Here is a 23,339-nt window from a genome sequence, read left to right as displayed (position 1 = left end):
GCCCATCCCTTCAACATCCGTAATATTGAAAAACTAGAAACAGCCCATCTGTTCTGAGGGACTGAATGAACTGTGATTTAATGAAATACTCCTAAGCTGCTAAATTAATTTGGAAGAATATTTATAGCTGTTGGGCCTGGGGATTTAGCTCAGCGGTTTGGTGGCCTGCCTTGTGAGCGCAAGGACCCGAGTTCAATCCCCAGTACCAAAAAAAAAAAAAAAAAAAGAATATTTATAGCTGCGATGACACAAAAAGTAAAAAGAGGATACTATAAAACTATGCACAGTATTGTCACATTTTGGTAAGTCTGGTACAAACTAAGTAAATATTAATAGATACAAAGACAAAGCCTTTTTTTTCATAGGCTATTTTTTCTTTTTTTCCCCATTAAGTTTATTGGTACATTTAAAGCAGACAATACAGTTACATTTATCATTGGGATCTTGTGCCTCTTTATATGATATGTCTTGGTTCTTATTTTTTTCCCCAAATCCTTGCAATGGTAAGATTATCAGTAGTTTTTAAATTTTTTTTCTGTCTAGATTTCCAACTTCTTTTGTACAAGTGACATGAAGCTATTTAATAGAATCTGGGCCTTATTTTACATTTCTATCTAATTTTAGTAACTGAATATGAAGGCTATTTGTATTATATTGAATAATATTGAATAATATATATTGAATATTATATTGAATAATATAATAATGTATATTGAATAATATAATAATGAAATAATTTTTCTCTTCCAGGGTTCTACATTGAATCAGCTCTTCTATTCATATTAATACCTATTCCAACCCCTAAGTACTTAGGAGAGAGGAGGGAGGAGGGCTCAGTGGCAGCCAGAGGTGATATCTGGTTTTCCTATCTTCCTCAATAACTCCACTGTGTGGAGGACAGAGCTGGGAGATGAACTGGGAGTCCACCCCTAAGGCCCTCTCCTTAACAAACCTCAGTTTCCTTAACATTCAATCAATAATCCCATGATCACATTGAGTAATAACAAATACAAAATTAGAATACTTTATTTCATTGCTGTATGACTTTTCCTAGACCAACATCGAGCCTCACAGAAAAGGTCAAGAAGTTAAGTAGATCATAGCTACTTTTCTTCTTTCACTTTGCCTGGTTTTAAAGTGAGCTATTTCATCTAAATAAATTCCCTTAGTAAAATCTGTTGTCTTTGCTTTACAGAGGAAGACTAGAGGACAGTTGTAGCTTCTGCTATTAAAGAGAACGCTCAGCAACATTATGCCTGCTTGCCCTGCACCAGCAAACAGGAGAGATGAGTTAGAAAATATACCCTCTATTTTATTTCTGGTGCTGGGGCCTGAACCCAGGATCTTATGAATTCTACTGAGCTACACCCTTAGCCCTCTATTTCTTTAATTAATAATTTAATAAATTAAATTGATTTGGTTAAATAAATAATTCTTTAATCTTAAGTCATAGTATATCATTTATAATTATGTTCATGTGTTAAAAGATGAAAAACAGTGGTAGAGTTTCCTATAGGAATTCTTGGTAGGTCTTTATCTTGCACAAGATATACATTATATAGACATAATTATGTTAGGTTAATAAATACATTTCCAGCATACACATGATTTGTGTATGTGATATACTGCAGGACCAAATTCTTACATGATTTGCAGTCCATTTGTATACAACTGTTGTTCTTTAACAAAAGCTCAGTTGAAAAGAGGGAGTGTTGAAACCTGTAATTTTAACACCTGCTAAAAGGAAGCCAACAAAATAACATTCCATTCCTAATATACTAGGTTTTCCCGATACCTGTCCTCCTAGGTATCTTGCATCCACTGATGTTTGCAACAATGAAAAGAAATCCTTATTTGTACCTACAATTGGACTCATACCTCTTTTCCGGTTGGACTTGAGGTTTTGCACTTTTAGTACGCTGACTTGTCTCTGTGGTGGTTGTTGCTGCTGCTGCTGTACCCAACTGGCACCTCCATGGCTGACAGGTCCTCCAGCTGCCATGCACCACTGTGACAAAATTAAAGTGCTAGCATGAAATCTATCTGGAAAGTAATTTCTTTTGAAGAGGTCCTCAGGGCATAACTCCTGGCTTTAAAATTTAAAGAGATGAGATGGCAGAGGTGATTTTCCTAGCATTTCTCTGCAGGCAGGTGAAGGCACTTAAGGCCCTTCCAAGGGGGTGGAGTATAGGATGGCTTATGGGAGCCTGCAGGGAGGCTTTTTGGAAACCATATACATATACCTTCTCTCCCTGTATGGGCTGCAGGTTTTGATCTGATTCCTCATAAGACGGCCGCACATCTCTGAATGTTACTGACAGTAGTACAGTGCTCAAAGGAAAGGTGAGGGGGACCATGGAAAAGGTGAAGAGCCACTGATGGGGGGGAGTGGAAAACAGGCCACTTTCCAATTAGCTACAGATTTCACTTCTGAAGTGCTGGGATCCCGGGTATTGCCCTTGGACCCTAACAGAAGGACCTGTGCTTTACAGGGTCAGCTTTGCTCACCCAGCTTCTCCTCACTGCACACTGTTTTCATGAGGTATTTGGTCTGCATGGCCCAGGAGACAAGCCTCTCCAAGTCTACACCCAGCTGCTGGACCAGCCTCCGGGGCCCAGGACCTGAGAACTTCTGTCTGTGCAGGCTTCTTTCCTGGACCCATCCCACTAAGGGCAGATCAAGCCTTGAATGTAAACAACTCTTGACCTGAAAGACGGTCGGGGGATGACAGGAAAGAATTGGAGCTAGGAAAAGAGGCAGGCCTGCAAGGTAACTCACTCAAGGCCTCCACATTTCTCCAGGAGCTTGCGTTTGAGAGCTCAGCATTCTAAGTCATTACAAAGGTCCACTTGTCAATGTCAGAAGAATGAACACATTCTAGTTTAACTTGTACCCCATAAGTGATACATGTGCCCCTCAGGTATACCCTTGACTTGGCCACCCCACAATCCTGCAGAAATCTCCTGAATTGAAGAGTTCACTTGCCGCACTCAGTTGTAGCACAAAGAGTGGTCTTAAAAATGCAGCAACGGTAAACTGAAGACATACAGTAGAAGGCAATGCGGGACCATGGTCACCACCTTGCTCCATGCTGTACACTTGACATCCTTCCCTATGGGCAAACCAGCAGATCAGAAACAGCTTGAAGCCGGGAGTGGTGGCACACACCTGTAGTCTCAGCACTCAAGAGGCAGAGGCAGGAGGATTGCTGTGAGTTTAAGACCAGCCTGAGCTACATAGTGAGTTCCAGGTCAGTCTCAACTACATAGTGAGATCCTATCTCAACGCCCCCCGCCCCAAAAAAAAACAGCTTGAGATAGGTCTCCTACCCTTGGCCTCCTCTGAGGCAACAGTGTCCTGAGGAGGAATTTAGGCTGTGAACCACTCTGAATTCAGCTGTCACTTAATAGCAAGGTGACCTGTGGCCCAATTGTAGTCTTTCTGAGCCTAAATTTCCCCAGCAATAAAATTATAGTAGCACCTTGCTACTGGAACTCTTATGAGGATTAAAGCAAATAAGATGAGTAAAGTACTCTGTAGTGCCTACCATATAATTAGTGTTGGCATTAGTTTCATCTATAAGTCTCTAGACAGTAGGAACTACAAATGATGTTTTTTAAAATCACCCAACATGTGTACAATATGTAAGAAAACTGCATTTTTCAGACCATTTAGATTTCCATCTATCCAAACTGTGCCCATTTCCAATGGAGCCAATTATATAAGTTTGTGCTAAAGTAATCCTTACGACGTCAAAGTGGAAGTGTAAAGATTGACATAAAAATGTTCAATTACATTCAATACATATCTCTTTATTTTAGATAAAACACTATATATATTATTGTAGATAAACTACAAAGTGAGAATTAACCAGATTCTTAATCATGCCTCAGTGTCTCCAATTTCCTATATAAATCAGATCATCAGATTCCAAAGGGTATGAGAATAGAACTTTGGTCTTCCATAATTTGACTGCTGGTCATAAATAAGATTTTATCCCACAAAACTAAAAAAGGAGGAAGAGCAAGTTGAGGTGGGACTAGATTCTCCAACTAGTTAGAATTTCCTAGTTTGGGAAGTGGTCCCTTCTCAACTTGCTTACCTACCTCCATACCCTTAAAAATTTTTCCTCTCCATGGCCAATGAAATTATCAGCAAGGACAGTGATGCCGCTAATGAGGGATCTTTTCTACATTCACCTTTCAAGAATATCTCTAAAGCACCCCACTTCCACTAGTGAGCTGAATTTTCTAGTAAAGAATTTTTCCTATCAAACTATCAGAGTTTGTCTAGCTAAAAGTTTAAGTAATCATTCAAACATAGGACAAACTGAGACACCTTAATAAACTAAGCTCACGGCTAAAAAAGAATCCAAAGGCACAGGTAGCACTGTGTACGACAGAATGTGTTCTGGGGCCAGAGATATCTGAGCAGAAATCCCACATAAGAATAACAAGCTGTGTGGCTATCAGGGGCAACTCAATGAGCCACTGCAAGTCTCACTTTTCCCATCTGTGAAACAGTGATAAGGCCAACCTTACAGGCTGTTGTGAAGATTGGGGCACAGGGAGGGGAGAATCTATGCCTAGCTTCATTAACAGTGCCTGACACACTGCATGTGGTTAGACAAACAAGTCAATAGAATTCAATAGTGTAAACTTGATCGCGTATGAACTAAGACCCAGCACTGCCACCCTTTAAATGGACAACTCGTCTACCTGTGGAAGGTCTATAAAAAACAAAAGCTATCAGGCTGAAGGATATGTAAAAGAGGAGATGACATTAAAAAACAAAGCTTCATAACTTCTGGACAAACCCAATAGGGGAATCATCCAAAGGCAAACACGTGACTTAAGAAGTTAATGGGTACCAAATTTTTCTTCAAAACCAAATTATTTTAATATTTTGGATGGCTAGAGGTAGAGCAGAGAAGGATATACCAGTATAGTCCCTAAGTACATAATAGAGCCATTTTCTATCACATGAGATAGGGATTATTTTTTTAAATGCTTATAAAATATATATCATTTAAAAATCTCTAGTAGGGGCTGGGGATTTAACTCAGTGGCCTTGTGCCTGCCTCACAAGCACAAGGTCCTGAGTTTGATCCCCAGTCCAGGAAAAAAAAATACATCAAGTCTTTTCCAGTGTGTGTGGGGGAAATCACAGTAGAAGTAAGGTTCCATGTTGTGACAACTGATGAATACTTGGGAAGGGGTATATTAAAAAGAGTCACTATTTGGGGTGTGAAGCCAAAATATTTTCTAATGCTTTATTCAAACACCAAAACTCATTTTTACTATCCTAGACTTTTTTCCAATTACAGAAGAATATTCTCAGTATAAAAAATTAGAAAAAGGAACAAAAACAATAATTCATATAAACACGGATGTGTGTATGTATGAAGATATACTATCTCTCATGGCCCACTCCACTTCTGAGACTTATCAATTTTATACTGTGTTTATGCTTTGTTTTTCTACTTCTACTTCCATAATTCATTTTCAGAAATACTACTCAACTTTTTCTCAGTTAACATCAACCTTTTTTTCCTTATTTTTTGGTACCAGGGATTGAACTCGGGTCCTTGTGCTTGCAAGGCAGGCCACCAAACCGCTGAGCTAAATCCCCAGCCCTAACCTTTTCCTATTAACCAATATGAAAGTACTACAATTACACCTTAAAATCATAGTCTGTAACAAAAGTGGAATTCAAATCTACTTCTGTGCTTTCTGAGTACTTCCACATGATTACTTGTAACCTAAACAGCAAATAATTTAAAGTCACTCATACTGTTCCATGACCTCAATCCTAGAGTCTGTCAAGCTTTATTTGCCACAGGAAAGACTGAAAAGAAATTAATTCAATACCACCTTTAGCCCACTACTGGCACTGTCCTGCCTCTTAAAAGATAATGCCTTTTTGTCTTCCAGAGTCCTTAGTGAGCTGATCTTCACCATAACTTGGATCCTTATTATTTTCCTACCAAAGACACCTGTAGCAAGATATGGAGGTTCAGAGTGGATTCCCTCCACTCCCGGAAGGTTCTGGACTGATGGTTTAGGGAACTCATTTGAAACATAAGGCTGTGTCTGGTTACAGTTCAAATGTATTAAACATCATCTTTGAGACGTTTTATATTAGTGAGTGTGAACATTTTGGGATCTTTATGCACCTACTGTATCCTAAGCACCAAGCTGCCTGCTTCGTTTAGAATCCTCTTAATCTAAGCCAGGCTTGGTGGTGCACACCTGTAATCCCAGCACTCGGGAGGCTGAGGCAGGAGGATCGCTGTGAGTTCGAGACCAGCCTGGGCTACAAAGTGAGTTCCAGGGCAGTCTCAAATACACAGTGAGACCCTGTTTCAAAAAAAACAAAGCAAAACAAAGAATCCTCTTAATCTATGGCAAATTCATCAACTCATCCAGGGGACACAATCTACATTTACGGTGTGCGCCAGTAAAGTTCGAGGTTGTCTGTCTAGAAAACACTGGCCCGGGCTGCCCCACGTGAGGGTCCTGATGCCTGGAAGTGACGCCAGGGGCTAGGGCTGAGCAGCAGTGGGCACGCTGTGACCTGCACCGCGGGACGGAACCGCTGAGTAGATACTTAAGGTGGTGATGACAATGATGCCTGCCTTACTGTCCTCTCGGTGACATGCCCTTAACTACTTCCCTTCCGTAATGCCCCAAACAATCTTGTTCCTAGGAAAGACGAGAGCTAAGCCTCTGAGTAACCCAGCCTCCGCTCACGGCCACCCAGCTGATGGGTAAGGACTCAAACCCTCGTCTCCCAGTGCCCTCTGGGGCCCTAGCTGCTCCCCTCGCCCCTCCCAGGGCAAGGTGCGTCCCAGTCCCCTCTCCGCCACACTCCTCGCGAAGCCCACCGCCTCTCCCGCAGCACCCGGGCAGGGGCGCCCCGCCGTCGGAGGGACCCCAGCCTCTGCGACAGCGGAAGAGTCAGCCCCACTTACACTGACCGCGGAACAGGCCGCCTGCAGCTCGCAAGGCCGCAGCCATGTTTGTGCCAGCTGAAAGCGTTTCCGGAGCAGCCTCGGCCGAGAACTGTGGCACCCTCAGGTACCGATCCAAATAGCGCCGAACCCTGGAAGCGTAGCCCACTAGCGGCCCAGGTCCTTATCACCGGAGGCCGCAGCACGCTCCTGGCTCGGCCCTCGCTCATTTGCTGTGGAGTAGGGGGCGGGGCCTGATGAAGACACGCCCCTCCCAGGGAGCCAGCTCATTCGCTGCCGGGGCAGGGTGGGACCTCGCTTCTGGTGGAAAACCCGTCCAAGTTCCAGGCCGCCCAGCGGGAGGGCGTGGACTGCAGGGCGAGCGGGGCTTGGAGAGGAAAGCCCAGTCAGACAGCCAGCCCGGCTGGGAGCTGCCCACTGTGTAGGAAAAGGCCGCGGGCTGAGATGGTGTCCTGATCCTTAGCTGTGCATCAAAGTCCCAGTAGATTGGTTATACTGGAAAGATCTGGTTGTATCTTCCAACTTGGCCGTTAGAAATGTCAGCCGCGAATCAGTAAAAGACTTTCTAGACATTTTCATCATCGTTACTTAAATATGAGGATGCTTTTGCCTCAGTTTTCCAGTCGGCCTACCTAGTTAACAGCACAACTGTGTACTGTTTCGCTTGTTTTCACAAAAGGGGATTATTTTACATTAGGCACTCGTGTCATTATCCAGTTTCTTTGCAGCACCTTTATGTAGTAGTTTGACAGGTGAGACCAGAAAGTGAACCATACAGGCTGGGAAATGCAGTTCTTGGAAAGATGGTACGGTGAAGTCTGTCAGGACTCTTTTGGTGCAATTTAGCCACCCAATCCCCAAGGTGGACCACAGAGGCAGCAAAAGGAAAAAACCCCACCCCATTTCTAGCCCTTCCCCACCTTGCCAGCCAGCCAGCCCTGCCTCTGTATGTTCAATGCACCCTGAAATATAATCCTAGGCCTTGCTTGGATGCAAGCATCACGCACTCAACAAACTTTGAGTGCTGTGGGAAAATGGGGCAGCAGCTTGTGCAGGGGTTAGGAAAGAGACAAAAATAATCTTTGTAGTATTTTGAATGGTAATAAACATTAATAAAAGGAACAAATTAAGGTAAAGGAGACAGGGGCTGGAGGCTACTGTAATTTGAAACAGATGGGTCAGAGAAGTCTTTAGGTAAGGTCTGAAGAAGGTAAGGCAGCAAGAATCTAGATCACGTTAAAAACCAGTTTTCCATAGCTACAATTTGTGCTCTTGGCTGAATTAGTTTATTAATGGCTACCATCCTCATGTTTACAAGCCCAATGTAAAATGTCTCATTAAATGTTTTTCATATCATCTAGATGATCTCCAAATCCAAGCCAGATGTTTCCCAAGAAAAAGATAATAAAACTTGCTCTAAGGATCAAACTGCCTTCCTATAGATTTTGCTAGTTCTTAACTCACAGTCAAAATTACAGTAGTTTGAAATTGTCCTTTAAAGAGTTATGTTTATTGATAATATATTCCTCTGATTAAAACTAGAACTCATTTTTGCTGAACTACATCAAAAGGCTCTATTCCACGCTCTGACATATTGTGCTACAAATAGATAACCAGAGAATTAAAAAAGATCTGGGCATCTGATCTGAGACCCTTTGGGTCACCTCTGGAAGTCACCCCCATCCTGTGCTGGGTGCTGAGTCCTTTTTTGGTAGGAGGAGATAAAGGGATTCTGGCCCCTCTCAGAGAAATCCTGAAAATTAGTGATGATGCATAAATGTTCCAAATCTTACAAAATCAATAGCTGGAACAGATTAAACTTCTGTCTGACCAGAAAGAACAAAATAGCAAAAAGTGCTTTATTACATATAGCCAGGTAACATTTTAAAATTGAAAAGTTAGCATCACTTCATACATTACACTGTCATTTTTTACTGATTTTGAAAAACTCAACCCATGTGTAAAACCTCTTAGTGCCCATATTAGAGTCATGTTATAACAGAAAACAAACCCTCAGTGTTTTGCTCCAACAGAGAGAACCATAACAATTGTTATTTCTAATCTATGGCCTATTTCTTATAAACATTTCCAATGACTATTTATGTTCCTATAAATGAAAGCAGATCTTTTATACAATCCTTTCGAAAACTGATAGAACATACTCCTTAACCCAGAAATCATAAACTCTGGACGCAGAGCTATATGGGATATCCATGTATACATATGAATTTTTTTCTGGCTTACACATTTTTTTGTTGTTGTTGTTGTTACCGGGGATCAAACTCAGGTCCTTGAGCTTGTGAAACAGTTGCCAGAACCACTGAGCTAAATCCCCAGCCTGTCTTACACATTTTTAATAAAATTATATACCAATTCCATTACAAAACAGAAGACAAGCACAGAGTCTGGGCTGATTCAGATAAGCAGCATCTTTGCCACAAGAGAGGGTTTGTCTGAGCCTGGGTGACTTAATTAGTGAATAAAGCACTCGCCTGTCACAGACAACACTGAGTTCAGACTGTGGTTCTAAATAAAATGAATTTGTTGGCTTCAGCTCAGTGCTTCAGGGAAGGAGCTAGGGGGTAGTGATCCTTTAATTCATTATTTGCCATGACTGGCACCTCTGAGCTACATGATCTAAATTTAGATTACTCAACTCTGTCTCCTTAATCAGAAGAGAATGGGGGAGGGGGTTCAGCACAAGAGAAACAGTGGCTGCATGTGACAAATGCTAAGGTATAATGATTACTCAGGGAAATGTGATCAGTTATTTCTACAACTGTTTTACAAGGAGAGCACTAAACCCAGGCCAAAATGATGTGCATTTTTACTTAACCCTTCTTAACCACATAGCCTTAAGCCTACCAGTGGTAATAGGCTTATTAATCTATCTGCAGATATTTAATGTCTGCTATGAACAAAACATTATAGCAGGTAATGTAGAGGAGAAGTGAAAAAATTAAAAAAGAAACTGTACTTTTAGGTAGCTCATTCTATCGTGAAGTAAGTATGTGTGAAGTCCTCTCTGGCAGGCACATGGCATGCAGTAGGCAAACAGCAATGAATTAGACACTCTCCACCCTCATGGTCTGAACATTCTCAAAGGAAAAGCAGGCAGTAGTCTAAGACAAAGATAAAGGATACAATATAATGACATGTATGTCTAGGGATCAGAAAAAAAGAAAGAGGCAAAAGAAAAGAGGTAAAAGAAAGCAGAGAAGCCAAGCTGCTAGTTTCAGTGGCGCTGTCAGACATGGCTGCCTTGCTATGGTGGCATCTGAACAGCAATCCCTGGGAATAGGGGAGCTTGTCTGAGGAAGGACTTTGGAAGCTGAGGGAACCACATATGATGCTTGAATTAGTTTCCGAAGCTTACTTTAACCAAGTATCACAAATGAAGTACAGAACTGTCTTTCCGCTTGTGAAGACTACAACATAAAATCAAGGTGTCAATGGGCCATACTTTCTCTGAAACTTGTAGGGGTAAATCCTTCCTTGTCTCTCTCCCTAGCTTTGGGTGATTGCCAGCAAATCTTGCCATTCCTTGGCATTCTTGCCTTACAATGGCTGCATTATTCTAATCCCTGTTTCCAGTGTCATATGGCTGACTCCAGATGCCATCTTCCTCTTTTATAAGGACACTGGTACACTGGATCAAAAAAGGTTACACATTCAGGCACCAGAGGTTACAACATCAATATACCTTTAGGGGACAAAATTCAACCTGTAACAGGCTGCTGGAGAACAGCAAGGAAGCCACATGTCCTTGGGTTAGGGATGGGGTGAAACCAAGGCCCCTGACCTAAGACTTTGGAGGTGACAAAACGTCTTCTAAATGGTTTCCTTCTAGCAGAATGAAATGCACAGATTTCTGAAAGGTTCACTGTCAGCAGCGCAGTGGAGGAACTCCTGAGCCAGTATTAAGATGTACTACATAAGAAGATGCATTCATTTCCTCCCATGGGTGGTAATTATTTTGTGTTCATATTGAGTGAGTGGTTTTTCTACTTTTCCTATCCCCAGGTGATGGGTCCCTACGAAGCCTTTCTGAGATGCCTTTGCTAGGACCCAGAAATCTTACCTGCCTTGGACAGGTTAGTGTTAAAGTGGTCCTACTCTTTACAGTAAATTCACAACCTAGAAAGGCGTCTCTGCCAAAGATTTTACTCCCTAACCAGAGCTCTAGGCAACCTTCTTTGTCACCCTCAGTTTTCTGGATTTCTCCTTACAGAAAGACCAGGCTTTTGAGCCCCTTTCACAAGTAGAAAATAGTTCTGGCTTTACCTTCCTGTTGAATGCTGTACTTGAATAAAATTTAAGACCTCTCAGTGCCTTCGTCTGGGCTCAGTTCTCCCGTTAGCCCCCAGCCTCACCTAACATCTCTGTCTTTGACACCTCTCTCCCTCCTTGTCTCCAATTCTGAACTCCTCAGATGTCTTTTCACACTCAGCCAAGATTGTGGTAGGGAGATATTTATCCAGTAAATCTGCAGCTAAATGAACGTAGATCCAGTTACAAACTATAATAAGGATTCATACTCACATTTAGTCAGCAGGAAAAAGAATTGGTGATAGTTTGCCACTTAAGTGCCATATTACCCTTAATCACTGCAACCATTTTGCAGACAGTATCACCCTATTTTACAGATGAGAAAAAGTTACAGAGGTCCTATGGCTTGTCTGAGGTCACAATTACCAAGAGACACAGCCAATATTTGAACCCAAGTCTGTCTGGTTCCAATCCTGGCCTTGCTCCATTCCTTCAGGCTGCATTTCAAAACAGAAGTGGCAACTAGCAGAGTCAGGGAGCCCTGAGTTCCAACCATTCACCCATGTATCCCTGGGCGTCATGGGTTTGTAGGAACTACTATCAGCAAGTCAGACAACTATGAATTCAGATTCAGAGCTGAATTTCAATACACTAAGGAATTTTTTTTAACAGTGGTAGCTGAAGAATAACAGCTATCTTCCTGTTTCCATGCCCCAAACTTAAATGTCACTTCTAACTTTGTAAGTTACACACTGCTTTCCTTTTCCTGCTTATAAAGAATAATCTGTCCTTCCTAACAGCTAGTTAAATGTTTCTTCTGCTTTGCTTATGACCGATACCTTCTGACTTGTCCTCAAATATAATGACCTCTGGGTAATGAGGGGGCTTGAGCTCATGGATGTAGTTCTACTCTCTCCCAAAACCCTATTGGGATACCAACAGAAGTATGATGGTAGTGCTTTTTGTTTTTAAGCACAAACCTTAAAAGATGAAGAAAAGGAAACCATAGCAACAGTATTTTACAAGCTGGAATGTAGATGAATAAATGCTTAATGATTCAGCAGACCTAAGAAAACTGACTCTTAAGCTGGCCATTTTAAGAGAAGAACCATCCCTAGATGTTTCTAGACAAGAGAATCCCTAGATGTCTCAGGATAGGCAGCAACAAAGACCTCCAGAAGTGGAGATGAAAAGAAGATGCCAGAATAAACAGACTTAGTCTATTAAAGCAGCTGTCAAAGGTACTAAGATTCCTGCCCTTGAGTTGGGATGGCAGCTCCCCTATTCCATCCTAACTAGAGGTTCAGTTCCTAGAGATTTGGCAGAAAGCTCTAGACTACAGATCCCAGGCATAGCTAAGAGCAGGAACATATTAAAAACTGCAAAAGGTAATGAACTTTTTATACTTCCTAGAGCAAAAATCCAGCCTGCTCCTTTTTCCCAGAAGGGTTTCACAAGAAGCCCACCCAACCCAACAAGAATGACCTAAAAATACTGACAATCACATCTCCTACCATACGCTCAGAGCAGCCAATGAACACTGCAGTCTCCTGAATTATCAAGAGATCACTCAGCATTATCTGACATTTGAGAAAAGTCTCAGGAAACAGATGCAAACAAACCAAAGAAAACCAACACAGAGGAAACTGGATGATGGAAAGAAGAAAACTTAGACTGGAAACTTTAAAGATAAAATTTTCTGACACCAGAATAAGAATTTTTAAAATAAACTTTTTGCTATGGCTAAAGAAAAGCACAAAAGAAAAACTGGAGAATTGAGGGAAAAAATAAAGAAGAAATTAAAGAGGTTTACTATCTGAATAACAAGTTGTATAAAGAAAACAAAATAGTGGGGGGACCTTTAAAGTTTACGAAACTTCTTCATAACTGAAATGTATGACTTTTTGAACTACAAGCACCTATGAACCACCCATCAGGATAGATGGGTAACTACTACTAAGAAATATTGTCATGAAATTTTGGATCACTGGGACAAGCTTCTAGAAAAGAAAGGCCATATGTAAAACAATAGACATTAAAATGCTCAGGGATCCTCAAAAGCAACATTGGAAGCCAGACTTCAAAATTCTCGAGAAAATGCTTTATAACCCACAATTCTATACACAGATGATTTAAGTTTGACAACAGATGAAAAACATTTAGACTTTAGAAGGGCCAAGTTTTAGTGCCTTTAACTTCCATGAATCCTTTCTCTGCAAACTACAAGAGGATGCTCAAGAACAATTATAAACAAGAAACAGTAAATGTGGGATAAACAAACTAAGATGTCCACTAGAGGAGAAGGGCAAAGGGAATACTACAGAGGACAGTGACAGAAGATCGCAGGACTACACCTATGTTCAAGGACAGAGGGCAACTAGTTCAGACAGAAGCAAGCTATGGGATGATGTTACTGAAAGACTCTGATATGCCTGTCCACTTTGGGGACTGAATTAACAATAAAGAAAAAACTCAGACAGCTACTAAGTACAAGGAAAATTAAAAGCTGAGCAAAAAAGGAAAAGCAATTATAGTTTACAGCCAACCAAAATTACAACATAACAAAGTTGGAAAGATGGGGAGGTAGACAGAAACACATGAGCAGTTGAGGACAGAGAAAGAAGTGAAATCTTTATCTTCTGCAAAAGAGCAGTAAATAATGTCTAAAACTAAAAAATCAATAAAGTAACACATTCAGTAATATGAACAGAAGTAAATACCTAAAGAATAAACTAAAACTTTTGAACACCTCCATTGCTCTGAGCTGGTGTGCTAATAATGTACCTCAGACACAAAATTGACTCTACAAGTTAGTCTTTGAGCCCTCTTCACTTAAATTCTGATCAAATTTATCTCTTTAAAAAATGTCCTTTAGTTAATCATGCAAGAACAACCCACAGTAAAAGGAAACTTTTTAACCTTAGAACTGAGTCATTTAATCCAATAGTGATTGCCAAATGCTATGAATTACACTATTCAAACATCATGATATCCCTTCTTTCTTCCTAAAGAGCTGAATGAAATAATACTGAATGTAAGGCGACTTAAAATAATGTAAGCTTTGGAGTTTCGTGGCCTCACTCCAATGTTCCATTTAACATAAAGTCATAAAGAACCTACAGTAGTAAGGGAGGCTTAAGGCTGTGCTTACAAGAGAGCCACCTACTGTCAACCTCTCTACTATATATAGCCTTCCCAGGGCAGCACTAAAGAAACCCCCTAACCCCATCTCCGAAACTCAGATTCGGCTGATCTGGGGTAAGGCTTCGACACCATTTTTTATAAGGTTCCCCAGTGATCCCAGTGTGCAGCCAAGTTTGCTTGTGATAGAATTCAACTACTCTATGTAGTAGACATTTTTAAAAATTGTTAGAAACAAGGTGAGGAGCTAAACAAACTGGTAATAAGGTAGGAAAAAGGAGGAAAGCTGCGCTACTAGAAATGGCAGAAGGACATTTAAGAGGGAAAGTTGATATTTAAGTTGAGATGCTCCTTAATGTAAAATGGGATTACATCCCCACAAACCTGCAAGTTGAAAATATCTTATGTCAAAAATGCATTTAATAGATATAACCTACCAGGAACCACAGCTCAGCCTAGCACACCTTAAAACATGCTCAGAACACTTACATTAGTGAATCATCTAACAAAGACTATTTTATAATAAAGTTTTGAACATCTGAAATTTGTTTGGTACCATTTGTTATTTGAGTTGTTCTGATACCAGCCTCTGACTTGTCTCCCAACTCCGAGGTGCTCTACCACACAAGGGCTAAAAGTGAAAGGGGGTTTTCAATGTATCGGGAGGTTTCAGTAAGGGTCATGACATGAGAGTTCAGGGATGAGAGTCCTACAAGTGCCAAAGTCAGAAGCAGAGGAGTCCGTAAGCTGGTCTTTGGCAGGGAAAAAGCATCGCATTTGTGGAATTCAGAGCAGAACCACCACACAGTGAAAAGAAATGAAGTCCCTGTATGTAAGTCTGCTGCTCACCATGCTATTTCTTGGCCTAAGGAGACTATAACCTCAAATTCCTTATCCTGCTTAATCCTGACTCTCCTGTAGTATTTTATAATCCTCAACCCAGTTAGATGACAAAGTTTAGCTTAACGAGTCTAGCCTCCTTAACTTTTTTGTTTGTTTTTCTGCAGTACCGGAGATTGAACTCATGACCTTATGCTTGCAGGGCAGGTGTGGTGCCACTGAGCTAAATCCCTGGTCCACCTCTTCACTTAATTCTGATCAAATGAACTGCCTAGTTGAAGCCAAGCAGAGTTCATGCAAATTCTTCCAAGTATTTTTTATTTAAAGATACAAGCCAAATAGGCTACAAATACCCCATTTCCATCTGTCATCTCATGTAATTGCAAAACAGGATAAAATCTAATGTGTTAAAAAAATAAAAATACAAAAATGCAGTAGCTAGGACCCAAATATCTAATTTTTAAAAATCATTCTTTTATTACCATGCATCATTTGTAATATCTGCTGAATTTAGTTAATATCTAATTTTACATATACACATCATGAAAAGTAAAAAGATTTAAAAAAAAACATGTAAGGGATAAACTAATGTGAGACAGAGATGTTCAGCTTTGAGAAAATTAAGCCAGCAAAGAGTTTTACTAGTGTTCATTTATTGATTGCTGGGGATACAGCCGGTGGAGAATACACGGCATGCATTCAGGAGAGCAATTAACCCAATCTGAGTAAAGCAATTCAATGAGCCTGCGATGAATTCATAAGGTAACACAGATCAGATCTACAGACATGGCAGGGTGACTCATGCAGCCACCTGAAAATACATTTGGAACTTATTTATTCTTAATAACTTAAGAACCACCAAGAAAGAGGGAAGCTTAGTCTACCTCTTTATTTCAAACTAATGCAAAGAGGAAATTTGTGAATCTTCTAAATACGCCTCTGCACCAAATTATGGTCATTTCCAATTTTAAGGAAATTCCACTTCTACAAATTTTTCCATATAAGCATCTATACACATTTAATAACTGATTCAAAAGGCTGTATTCATTAGATGACAGTTATGTACTACTAAGCTGTTCTCAAATACTAGGAGGTTTTTATACCATATTTGCCAACTTCTCCCCCCAAGATGTTTATCTCTTCAATACAATAAAATGATAAATATTTTTAAAACTTCATTTACATTTAAAAGGACAGAAAGATTAAGTTACTTGAATGGTTCAGACTGTAACAGAAAATGACTTAATTGCATATGTTATACTAAACACAATTATACCCTATAACTGGTTAAAATGCTGAAATGTACCTCTAACTACTGAGTTATGTGCCACATATTTCCCCAAATTCTGTAACACATAATTTCTCTTCCAATGACATCAATGTCACTTGATGTTCCAGGAAAATGTACTACTTTTTATGGTAGTGGGCATTAAAAAAAAAAAAAAAGAGAGAGAAACAGGAACAGCTATACCCTAATAGAACAAAAAAAAAGATTTGGGCCTTTTGTCATTTTTTTTTTTTAAGAGGCAGTCTGCTCCTTTCATGAATTGTATTCTTCCCTTCACACTTCAGCGGAACCAACTATGGCTTGCAGCGCTGGACAAATCGAGGGTACAAGCACACATCTCGGATGTGGTATCTATTCAGAATCCAAGTCAGGAATCGTTCCAAGCCCAAGCCATAGCCTCCATGAGGACATGTACCATATTTTCTCTGTTAAAAAGAGACAGAGAGAGAGAGAGAGAGGGAGAGAGAGAGAGAGAGAATGAGAGGAGTAAATGTTTGTAAAATTTTATCTAACAAAATAAAATTTTCCACCGTGGAAGGAGTCAGATCATTGTAGTTAAGGATTCAACCCATAATCTATATGCCTTCATGAACCATGTGTAAAGAAATAATTCAGACTGGACATGGTAGCACACACCAGTAATCCCAGCTATGCGGTGGCTAAGGCAGGAAAATCAAAAGTTCATGGCCAGCCTAGGCAACCAAGTAAAATCCTGTCTCAAAATAAAGAAAACATTTTTTAAAAAGAGCTGGGGATGTTGCTCGGTGTGGAGTGATTGCCTAGCATGTATAAGGCCATGGGTTTAATCTCCAGTACTGCAGAGAAAAGACATAACTCAGTATGAAAAATAAACCAGGAATGAAACATTTCCCTGGAATTTTTTGTACTAGGTATCTCCATTTATTACAGGAAAATGAAAGATAGTACTAGGTATTAGTAGGATCTAATGATATTTAGCAATGAATAGTTAGAGCTATTCAAATGAAATTAACACATAACTTGGCTAAAGGAAAAAAACTAACATTTAGATGTATTATTATTATAACCATGAAACTGTAACTCATGTAAATACCAAAGCACCACTTGGAATGCTCTCCTCTAAAAAATGTCAATGTATATAGAACTATTACAATGAAAAAGTTCAAAGACAATTTGAAAAATATTTTTTACCTGATCTGTATACCAGTAGTAGGGAGTAGGATCAATACCTTCCCTTTTATAACCTGCCAGGAGTTCTTCACTATCCCAGGTACGCATGGAGCCTCCCACAATCTCACCAACATTGGGCATCAATACATCGACCTATGAATATAAGTTTAAAAAAATACATAATAATTACCAGGCTATCAAACATAGTATTGTTGTGAGGCTTCAATAAAAATTATAATTTAAGCTCCTACAGCTAAAGGAATCCAGACTGTGCTCATGCAAAATTCAATTTTTCAAATTTTCTAACAAAGCATGTTAATCTCAATCATGGGGACGTGAAAAAAAAAATTACTTCTTTAATTATTGACATTTTAGAATTATGAAATACTTGTCATGAGCTCATTCCAAATGACAGCCTCCCCTCTTTTAAAAAGCAAAATTTCTAATGCTCTAAATAAACTGACTGATTCAGTAAGACGAGGATCCTCAGGACATCGCTGCATATAAAAGGACTTGATCTCCACAGGAAATCGACACAGCAAGATTGGTTCATTAATGGTGTCTGTCATCAGTCTCTCAGGAGCTTCTGGGATATCCTGAGGTTAAACAAGACTTGATTAACATTTATGACTCAAAATGTACAAGACAGAAGCAGCTCTTTCTCTCTGTACCAGCCCTTCCTCCCATCAAAGTAATGTGCTAGAGAATGCATCTACCATAATCCATAGTTCATAAACACTCATATAAGGAACAATTTCTTTTGAGAAAAAAAAAACTATCTAATAAATCTATAGTTAAGTGAACTGTAACATGCTCTGCCTCCTTCTCCAGTATATCTCAGGCTTCATGCTTCCTGAGGAATGAAAAGAAATAAAAAACAAAAAATCTCCAAACTGACCACCAAGTTATTTTTTTCAGTGGTCAGTTTTATCAAGCTCTAAAGCAAACATAATCCACTGAACCTCATAAAGTAGAAAGGAATCAGTGAATGCTCCAGAACATCATCAATCTACACATAAAAGTATGTTATTAATGACACAAATCTTTACAATCCAGTTATCCGCACTTCTTTCCTGTTACAATAAATCAGATATGCCTTCAACAGTAGCAAGATAGTCAGAAGACAAATAACCAGTATCAGGTTTTTAAATATAACCACACCTGGAATAGTTAGCCAGGAAATGTTAATAATGATGAATCAAATGACTCAGTTTCTCTCTCTAAATATTCTTCAATAAACCACATATAAATTCAAGTTCAAACCCAAAACTCTTGTGGTGGTAAAAACTGATTGAGAGAATTGGACAAGATCCATTGATTTGTTTAATGTTAAGAACTGAAACAAGAGCTTAGCAATCAGCTGGCACAGCTGTTCTCTCCTCTGGTCCCTATGCCCTCTGAGGTACAGGAGGAGATGAGAGATGAATGGGAGAGTCCTGGCCTCTTAGCTTTTATCTGCTTAATATACTGGGGTTCTACACAAGATTAAACTATGGGAAGAGGGACCTTACTGCACAAGGTCAAGTCTATAGACCACTTATCTCTCTAGCCCCTTCATGTGCATGGGATGATAGCATGTATATACAGTGCTTACTGACATGCACTGAGGCTTCCTGTGCCACAGCCCTGCTAGGCATTTAACTCATGTAGTCTCCATGACTTTACCAAGAAAATGTTACCTCCAAGGTAGAGATTCATCTTCCAAAAGAGAACAAGCCTTTTGTCTTCAGTTACACAACAGGTCCAGACAGAGGTGGGAGCTAAGTCCACCTTGGGGAGGGAGACATTCCGGCTACACAGCGTGTGTTCTTTCCACTCTCCACTTTGCCAAATATTAATTACTTTGCTGAGTTCACAGCATACTATTCAAGTTTTCCGCTCAAAATTACGTTATTATATGAATTTATAAGACAGAATAACTCGTAGAGATCCAGCATATTATTTGTCTTCCCAATAAATGTCTTTTAAAAACCAAAACTCTATTTAGCAGCAACTACCTACTTTTCACTTATAAAATGGACTTGGAAATATTATGTTAAAAAATGGTTAAATATAAAAGAATGAGGGTATGAAATATTGCTGCCAATCCATATTCTCAATACACGTTAGGGTGATTCCCAGGCAAAATCAAGATCAACATGCTAAGTTTATCTTGGGTACCAGGTCATATTCCCTAACAAAGCCTTCTCCCTCAGTTTTCTATCTTATTCAACGGCTATCTTCTTTGAATCTCCTTCCAGCCAGTTTTAAATCACTGATTCTGGGGAGAATGAATCACTTTTGAAAGTATGAGGTAGTTTTTCCAGAAAAACAAAACAAATAAATGCACAGACCAATATTTTGTATATACTTTCAAGGGCTTCACAAACTTTAAAGGCATCCTTGCCAGCCTAGAGGAGAATGAGTAGAGTTTAAAAGTTTAGGCTAAAGAACAATCATGAAGGTAAGAAATGAGATGAAAAATGACATAGGAAGGAAGGCTAAGCACTTGCTAATGCTCACTGTATAATGAACCAACTGACAACCCCAAGAAGCAGGTGCCTTCTACATTAGCCAACTATCCAGAAAAAAGCCATCCACTTAAGCATATTACCACCTTTGGAACAAGGAAAAAGGAATACATTACTTCTCCAAATTCATAGAAAGTCCCATCTTCTTTCTTTACATTGTGTTCTTTTAGCCATACAATAGCATCTGAGTAGTTCATCCTTTTGAAAGGCCGTTTGGGGGGCTTAAAGTTCTATGCAGAAAATGAAAAACACAGCATATAAAGAAACCCCCAACCTTAAAATATTAATTAACCAAAACCCACTTATTATTACAACAGTTATTTCAGAGTAGGAAACCGTACAAACATTCCTCAAATGACAAACATATATGATCTCCTCTTAGCTAAGTTAAAATATGAAATTAATAGCAATGGCTAATATTAAATTTTAGCCTTCAAAATATTAGTCACTTATTTCAGCTCAAATCGATAAAACAGTTAAGACTCCAGTGTCTTCCAGAAAAGGCTTATAATCCTTTAATTTTCATGAAACACCACACCTACCGGGTTGAGGTCAGATACTATGCTTCCTGCAGGTGACTTTAAGACTCTATCTACGACGTCACAAACCAAGTCCTCCAACCGGTTCAGGAGGTCCTCAAAGGTTAGGAAAGGGCACTCTGCTTCCACATGAGTATATCTGAAGAACAAGACACTGACTCAGAGTTGCTCTTCTTTTACATTAAGTTTCTCTCAAGAAAAGATTTGTACCCTAGGAAATTATCCAGAAAGGCAAAATTCCGACACTGCTAACCAACCAATTCTATAAATAAGTCTGGATACCCCTCTATCTCCTTGAGTAGTGATTTCTTGTTTATTCTTTAACCCACAGAAATCAAGGCAAAGTGAAAAACAGACCTCAGCTATGGCTTAAGAAGCAAACTTTCATTATGTAATGTATGAATTTTAAAAATATAATTTACCTACATAAAGCTTTCTCCCCTAAAGGTATTTTCTGAAAATAAATAAAAATAAAAAGACAATTTCATACTCAGCCAGGTGCCTTCGTGTTCTGGACTGTTCTGCCCTGTATGACTGTGCAATACAAAACACATCTCCCAGGGCTGGAAGGCAGGTCTCCAGGTACAACTGAGAGGACTGGGTCAAAAATGCCTCTTCTCCAAAATAGTCGAGCTTGAAGAGTGTGGAGCCACCTTCAACCTGAGTTTGCACTAATGTTGGAGGAGTAACCTGTTCATACAAAAAGGAGTTTAAAAAAAAAAAAGGCCCAATGTGAAGACTGCCCTTCAAATTTCAAACGGAAGAGAGGGACTATTTGTAAAAGACAACACATACTCACTTCGTAGTAACCCCTATCAAAGAAGTGGTCTCTGAAGCACCTGGTGACCAAAGAACGTGCTTTTAGGATTTTGGACATGTTTTCTCCTCGGATCATCATATGCCTGTTGTTGAGCTGGACGTCGACGTCAGACTCCTCGTTGATCAGGTTATCAGCTCCTCCAGCAGGGGCCAACCCTATGAGTTCCCAGAAGTCACAGTTCAGCTCATGGCCCCCTGGAGCCTATATTTCAAAGAAAGCAGAGTGAGGAGAAACAGGGAGGGAAAAGGAAACAAAAACTGAACAGTACTGAGGATTTTATGTCCAAATTTCTGATAAGGTGATCTTTTTAAGAACTGTATTGTTAAGTAGCATTATTCTTTCAAATAAAACGACCAGCAATTCAATTTTAACTCAATATTTTTATATTTGATATTTCTTTCACAGTAAATATGTCCATTCTTTTTGAGTTTGCATTTAAATTTTATTAGTACACTTTTGATACTATATATATCTATCTATCTATATATATATATATAGATAGATATAGATATACAGATATATATATCTATACATATATATATAGATATATATATATATCTATATATATTTTTTTTTTTTGACAGTACCAAGGGTCAAACTTAGGACCTTTTACTTGCTAGGCAGGAGCACCACCACTGAGCTAAATCCCTAGCCACTCTACATGATATATCTGTTCCTCTTCTCCCTTCAACTTTTCTTTCCCTCTTTATTTATAATAGCTTTGTTTTCCATTTTTTCTTCTGTTCTTTTTTAATTCCTTCCTTTCCCCTTCCATCCTCCCTTGTTTCCTTTGCCATTTGAACATTTCCTTCCTACTCCCCAAAATCTATCATCCAGCCATACTCTTTTTAAATAGAAAAGTATAAACTAGAAAATAAATTGTAATCGTGCAACCTGGAGTAAACAGTAATTACTATTAACATTTTGGTGTACCTCTCTAGTCTTTGCCCAATAATTTAACCTGCTTATTCACTTTTAAAAAATTAAAATAGAACTTTAACGGTGCTGTCAACTTTGGAAAAACTTATCCCAATTTACTGTGTTGAGTTGGCATTGTACAAAATGGACAGCCATTATTGGTCTAGAAATGTTAATTTTTTTTATTTTTATTTTTTTTTCCATGTGTACAGGGGTAACGCATTGTACTAAATATGTAAAGTCATATCTACACGGGTTTGATTATAGAAACTAATAAAGTATTCTCTAAATAATGAAAAAAAGAATAAGATAAGACTACAAGAGCAAGAAACAATTTAAATATGTTAAGGGACCATTTTGATCTTCAGAATTAGGGATTATTTTAATCTTACATCATTGCTTTTTCTTTTTTACTTTCCTTTTTAGTTTGATTTTAGGATTCCCTATTTTTAATGTTCATACAGAGATTTCTTTAACTGAAATACTGAATAGTTTCTCTGGTGTGAAAAACTATAATAGTACACAGGATCCTAATGAGATAATTAATAATGTGAAATAGGAAGTAAAGGGCTAAAGGTGCAGGGAAAGTGGGAAAGGTGGCGGAAAGGTAATAAGGGAGAGGAAAAAAATGAGAAACTGAAAAAATGGCAATAAAGTGTTTGTAAATGGGGAGGGGAGGAGGGGTGAAGGGAGGGCAGGGACAAGGGGAAAAAATGAGAATCAAAACCTATTATGTAAAGGTACAGGATCCCAATGATGAATGTAATTGTATTGTATACCTAGATTGTAACAATAAACTCAATAAAAAGAGAAAAAAAATTAAAATAGAAAGGTTTTACTAAAAGCTGTTGATTTAGTGGGGGAAATATACATATGTACGTATGTATAATA

General features: G+C 39.1%; 2 protein-coding genes across 4 annotated transcripts in view; both read right to left on the bottom strand.

Annotated features, from left to right (window-relative positions):
* Positions 1 to 7,198, bottom strand: part of Fech (ferrochelatase) — a 31,094-nt gene extending 23,896 nt beyond the window's left edge. The window contains exons 1-2 of the mRNA XM_010635445.3: positions 6,975 to 7,198; positions 1,879 to 2,008 (exon numbers count right to left, since the gene is read on the bottom strand). Of these exons, the coding sequence (XP_010633747.1) occupies positions 1,879 to 2,008; positions 6,975 to 7,020 (176 nt within the window). The 5' untranslated portion in view covers positions 7,021 to 7,198. The remainder of the gene's footprint in view (positions 1 to 1,878; positions 2,009 to 6,974) is intronic.
* A 9,535-nt stretch (positions 7,199 to 16,733) lies between these two features.
* Positions 16,734 to 23,339, bottom strand: part of Nars1 (asparaginyl-tRNA synthetase 1) — an 18,884-nt gene continuing 12,278 nt past the window's right edge. For all 3 annotated transcript variants that reach the window (XM_010635447.2, XM_010635446.2, XM_010635448.2), the window contains exons 9-15: positions 21,510 to 21,731; positions 21,201 to 21,400; positions 20,714 to 20,849; positions 20,288 to 20,401; positions 18,126 to 18,257; positions 17,683 to 17,814; positions 16,734 to 16,937 (exon numbers count right to left, since the gene is read on the bottom strand). In XM_010635447.2, the coding sequence (XP_010633749.1) occupies positions 16,806 to 16,937; positions 17,683 to 17,814; positions 18,126 to 18,257; positions 20,288 to 20,401; positions 20,714 to 20,849; positions 21,201 to 21,400; positions 21,510 to 21,731 (1,068 nt within the window). In that variant the 3' untranslated portion in view covers positions 16,734 to 16,805. The remainder of the gene's footprint in view (positions 16,938 to 17,682; positions 17,815 to 18,125; positions 18,258 to 20,287; positions 20,402 to 20,713; positions 20,850 to 21,200; positions 21,401 to 21,509; positions 21,732 to 23,339) is intronic.

The sequence above is a fragment of the Fukomys damarensis genome, unplaced genomic scaffold (assembly GCF_012274545.1).
Source record: "Fukomys damarensis isolate Sample0158 unplaced genomic scaffold, DMR_v1.0_HiC HiC_scaffold_30, whole genome shotgun sequence".
Taxonomy (NCBI): domain Eukaryota; kingdom Metazoa; phylum Chordata; class Mammalia; order Rodentia; family Bathyergidae; genus Fukomys; species Fukomys damarensis.
Note: the sequence above shows the minus strand (reverse complement) of the source record. Positions and strands in the feature narration are given on the sequence as shown.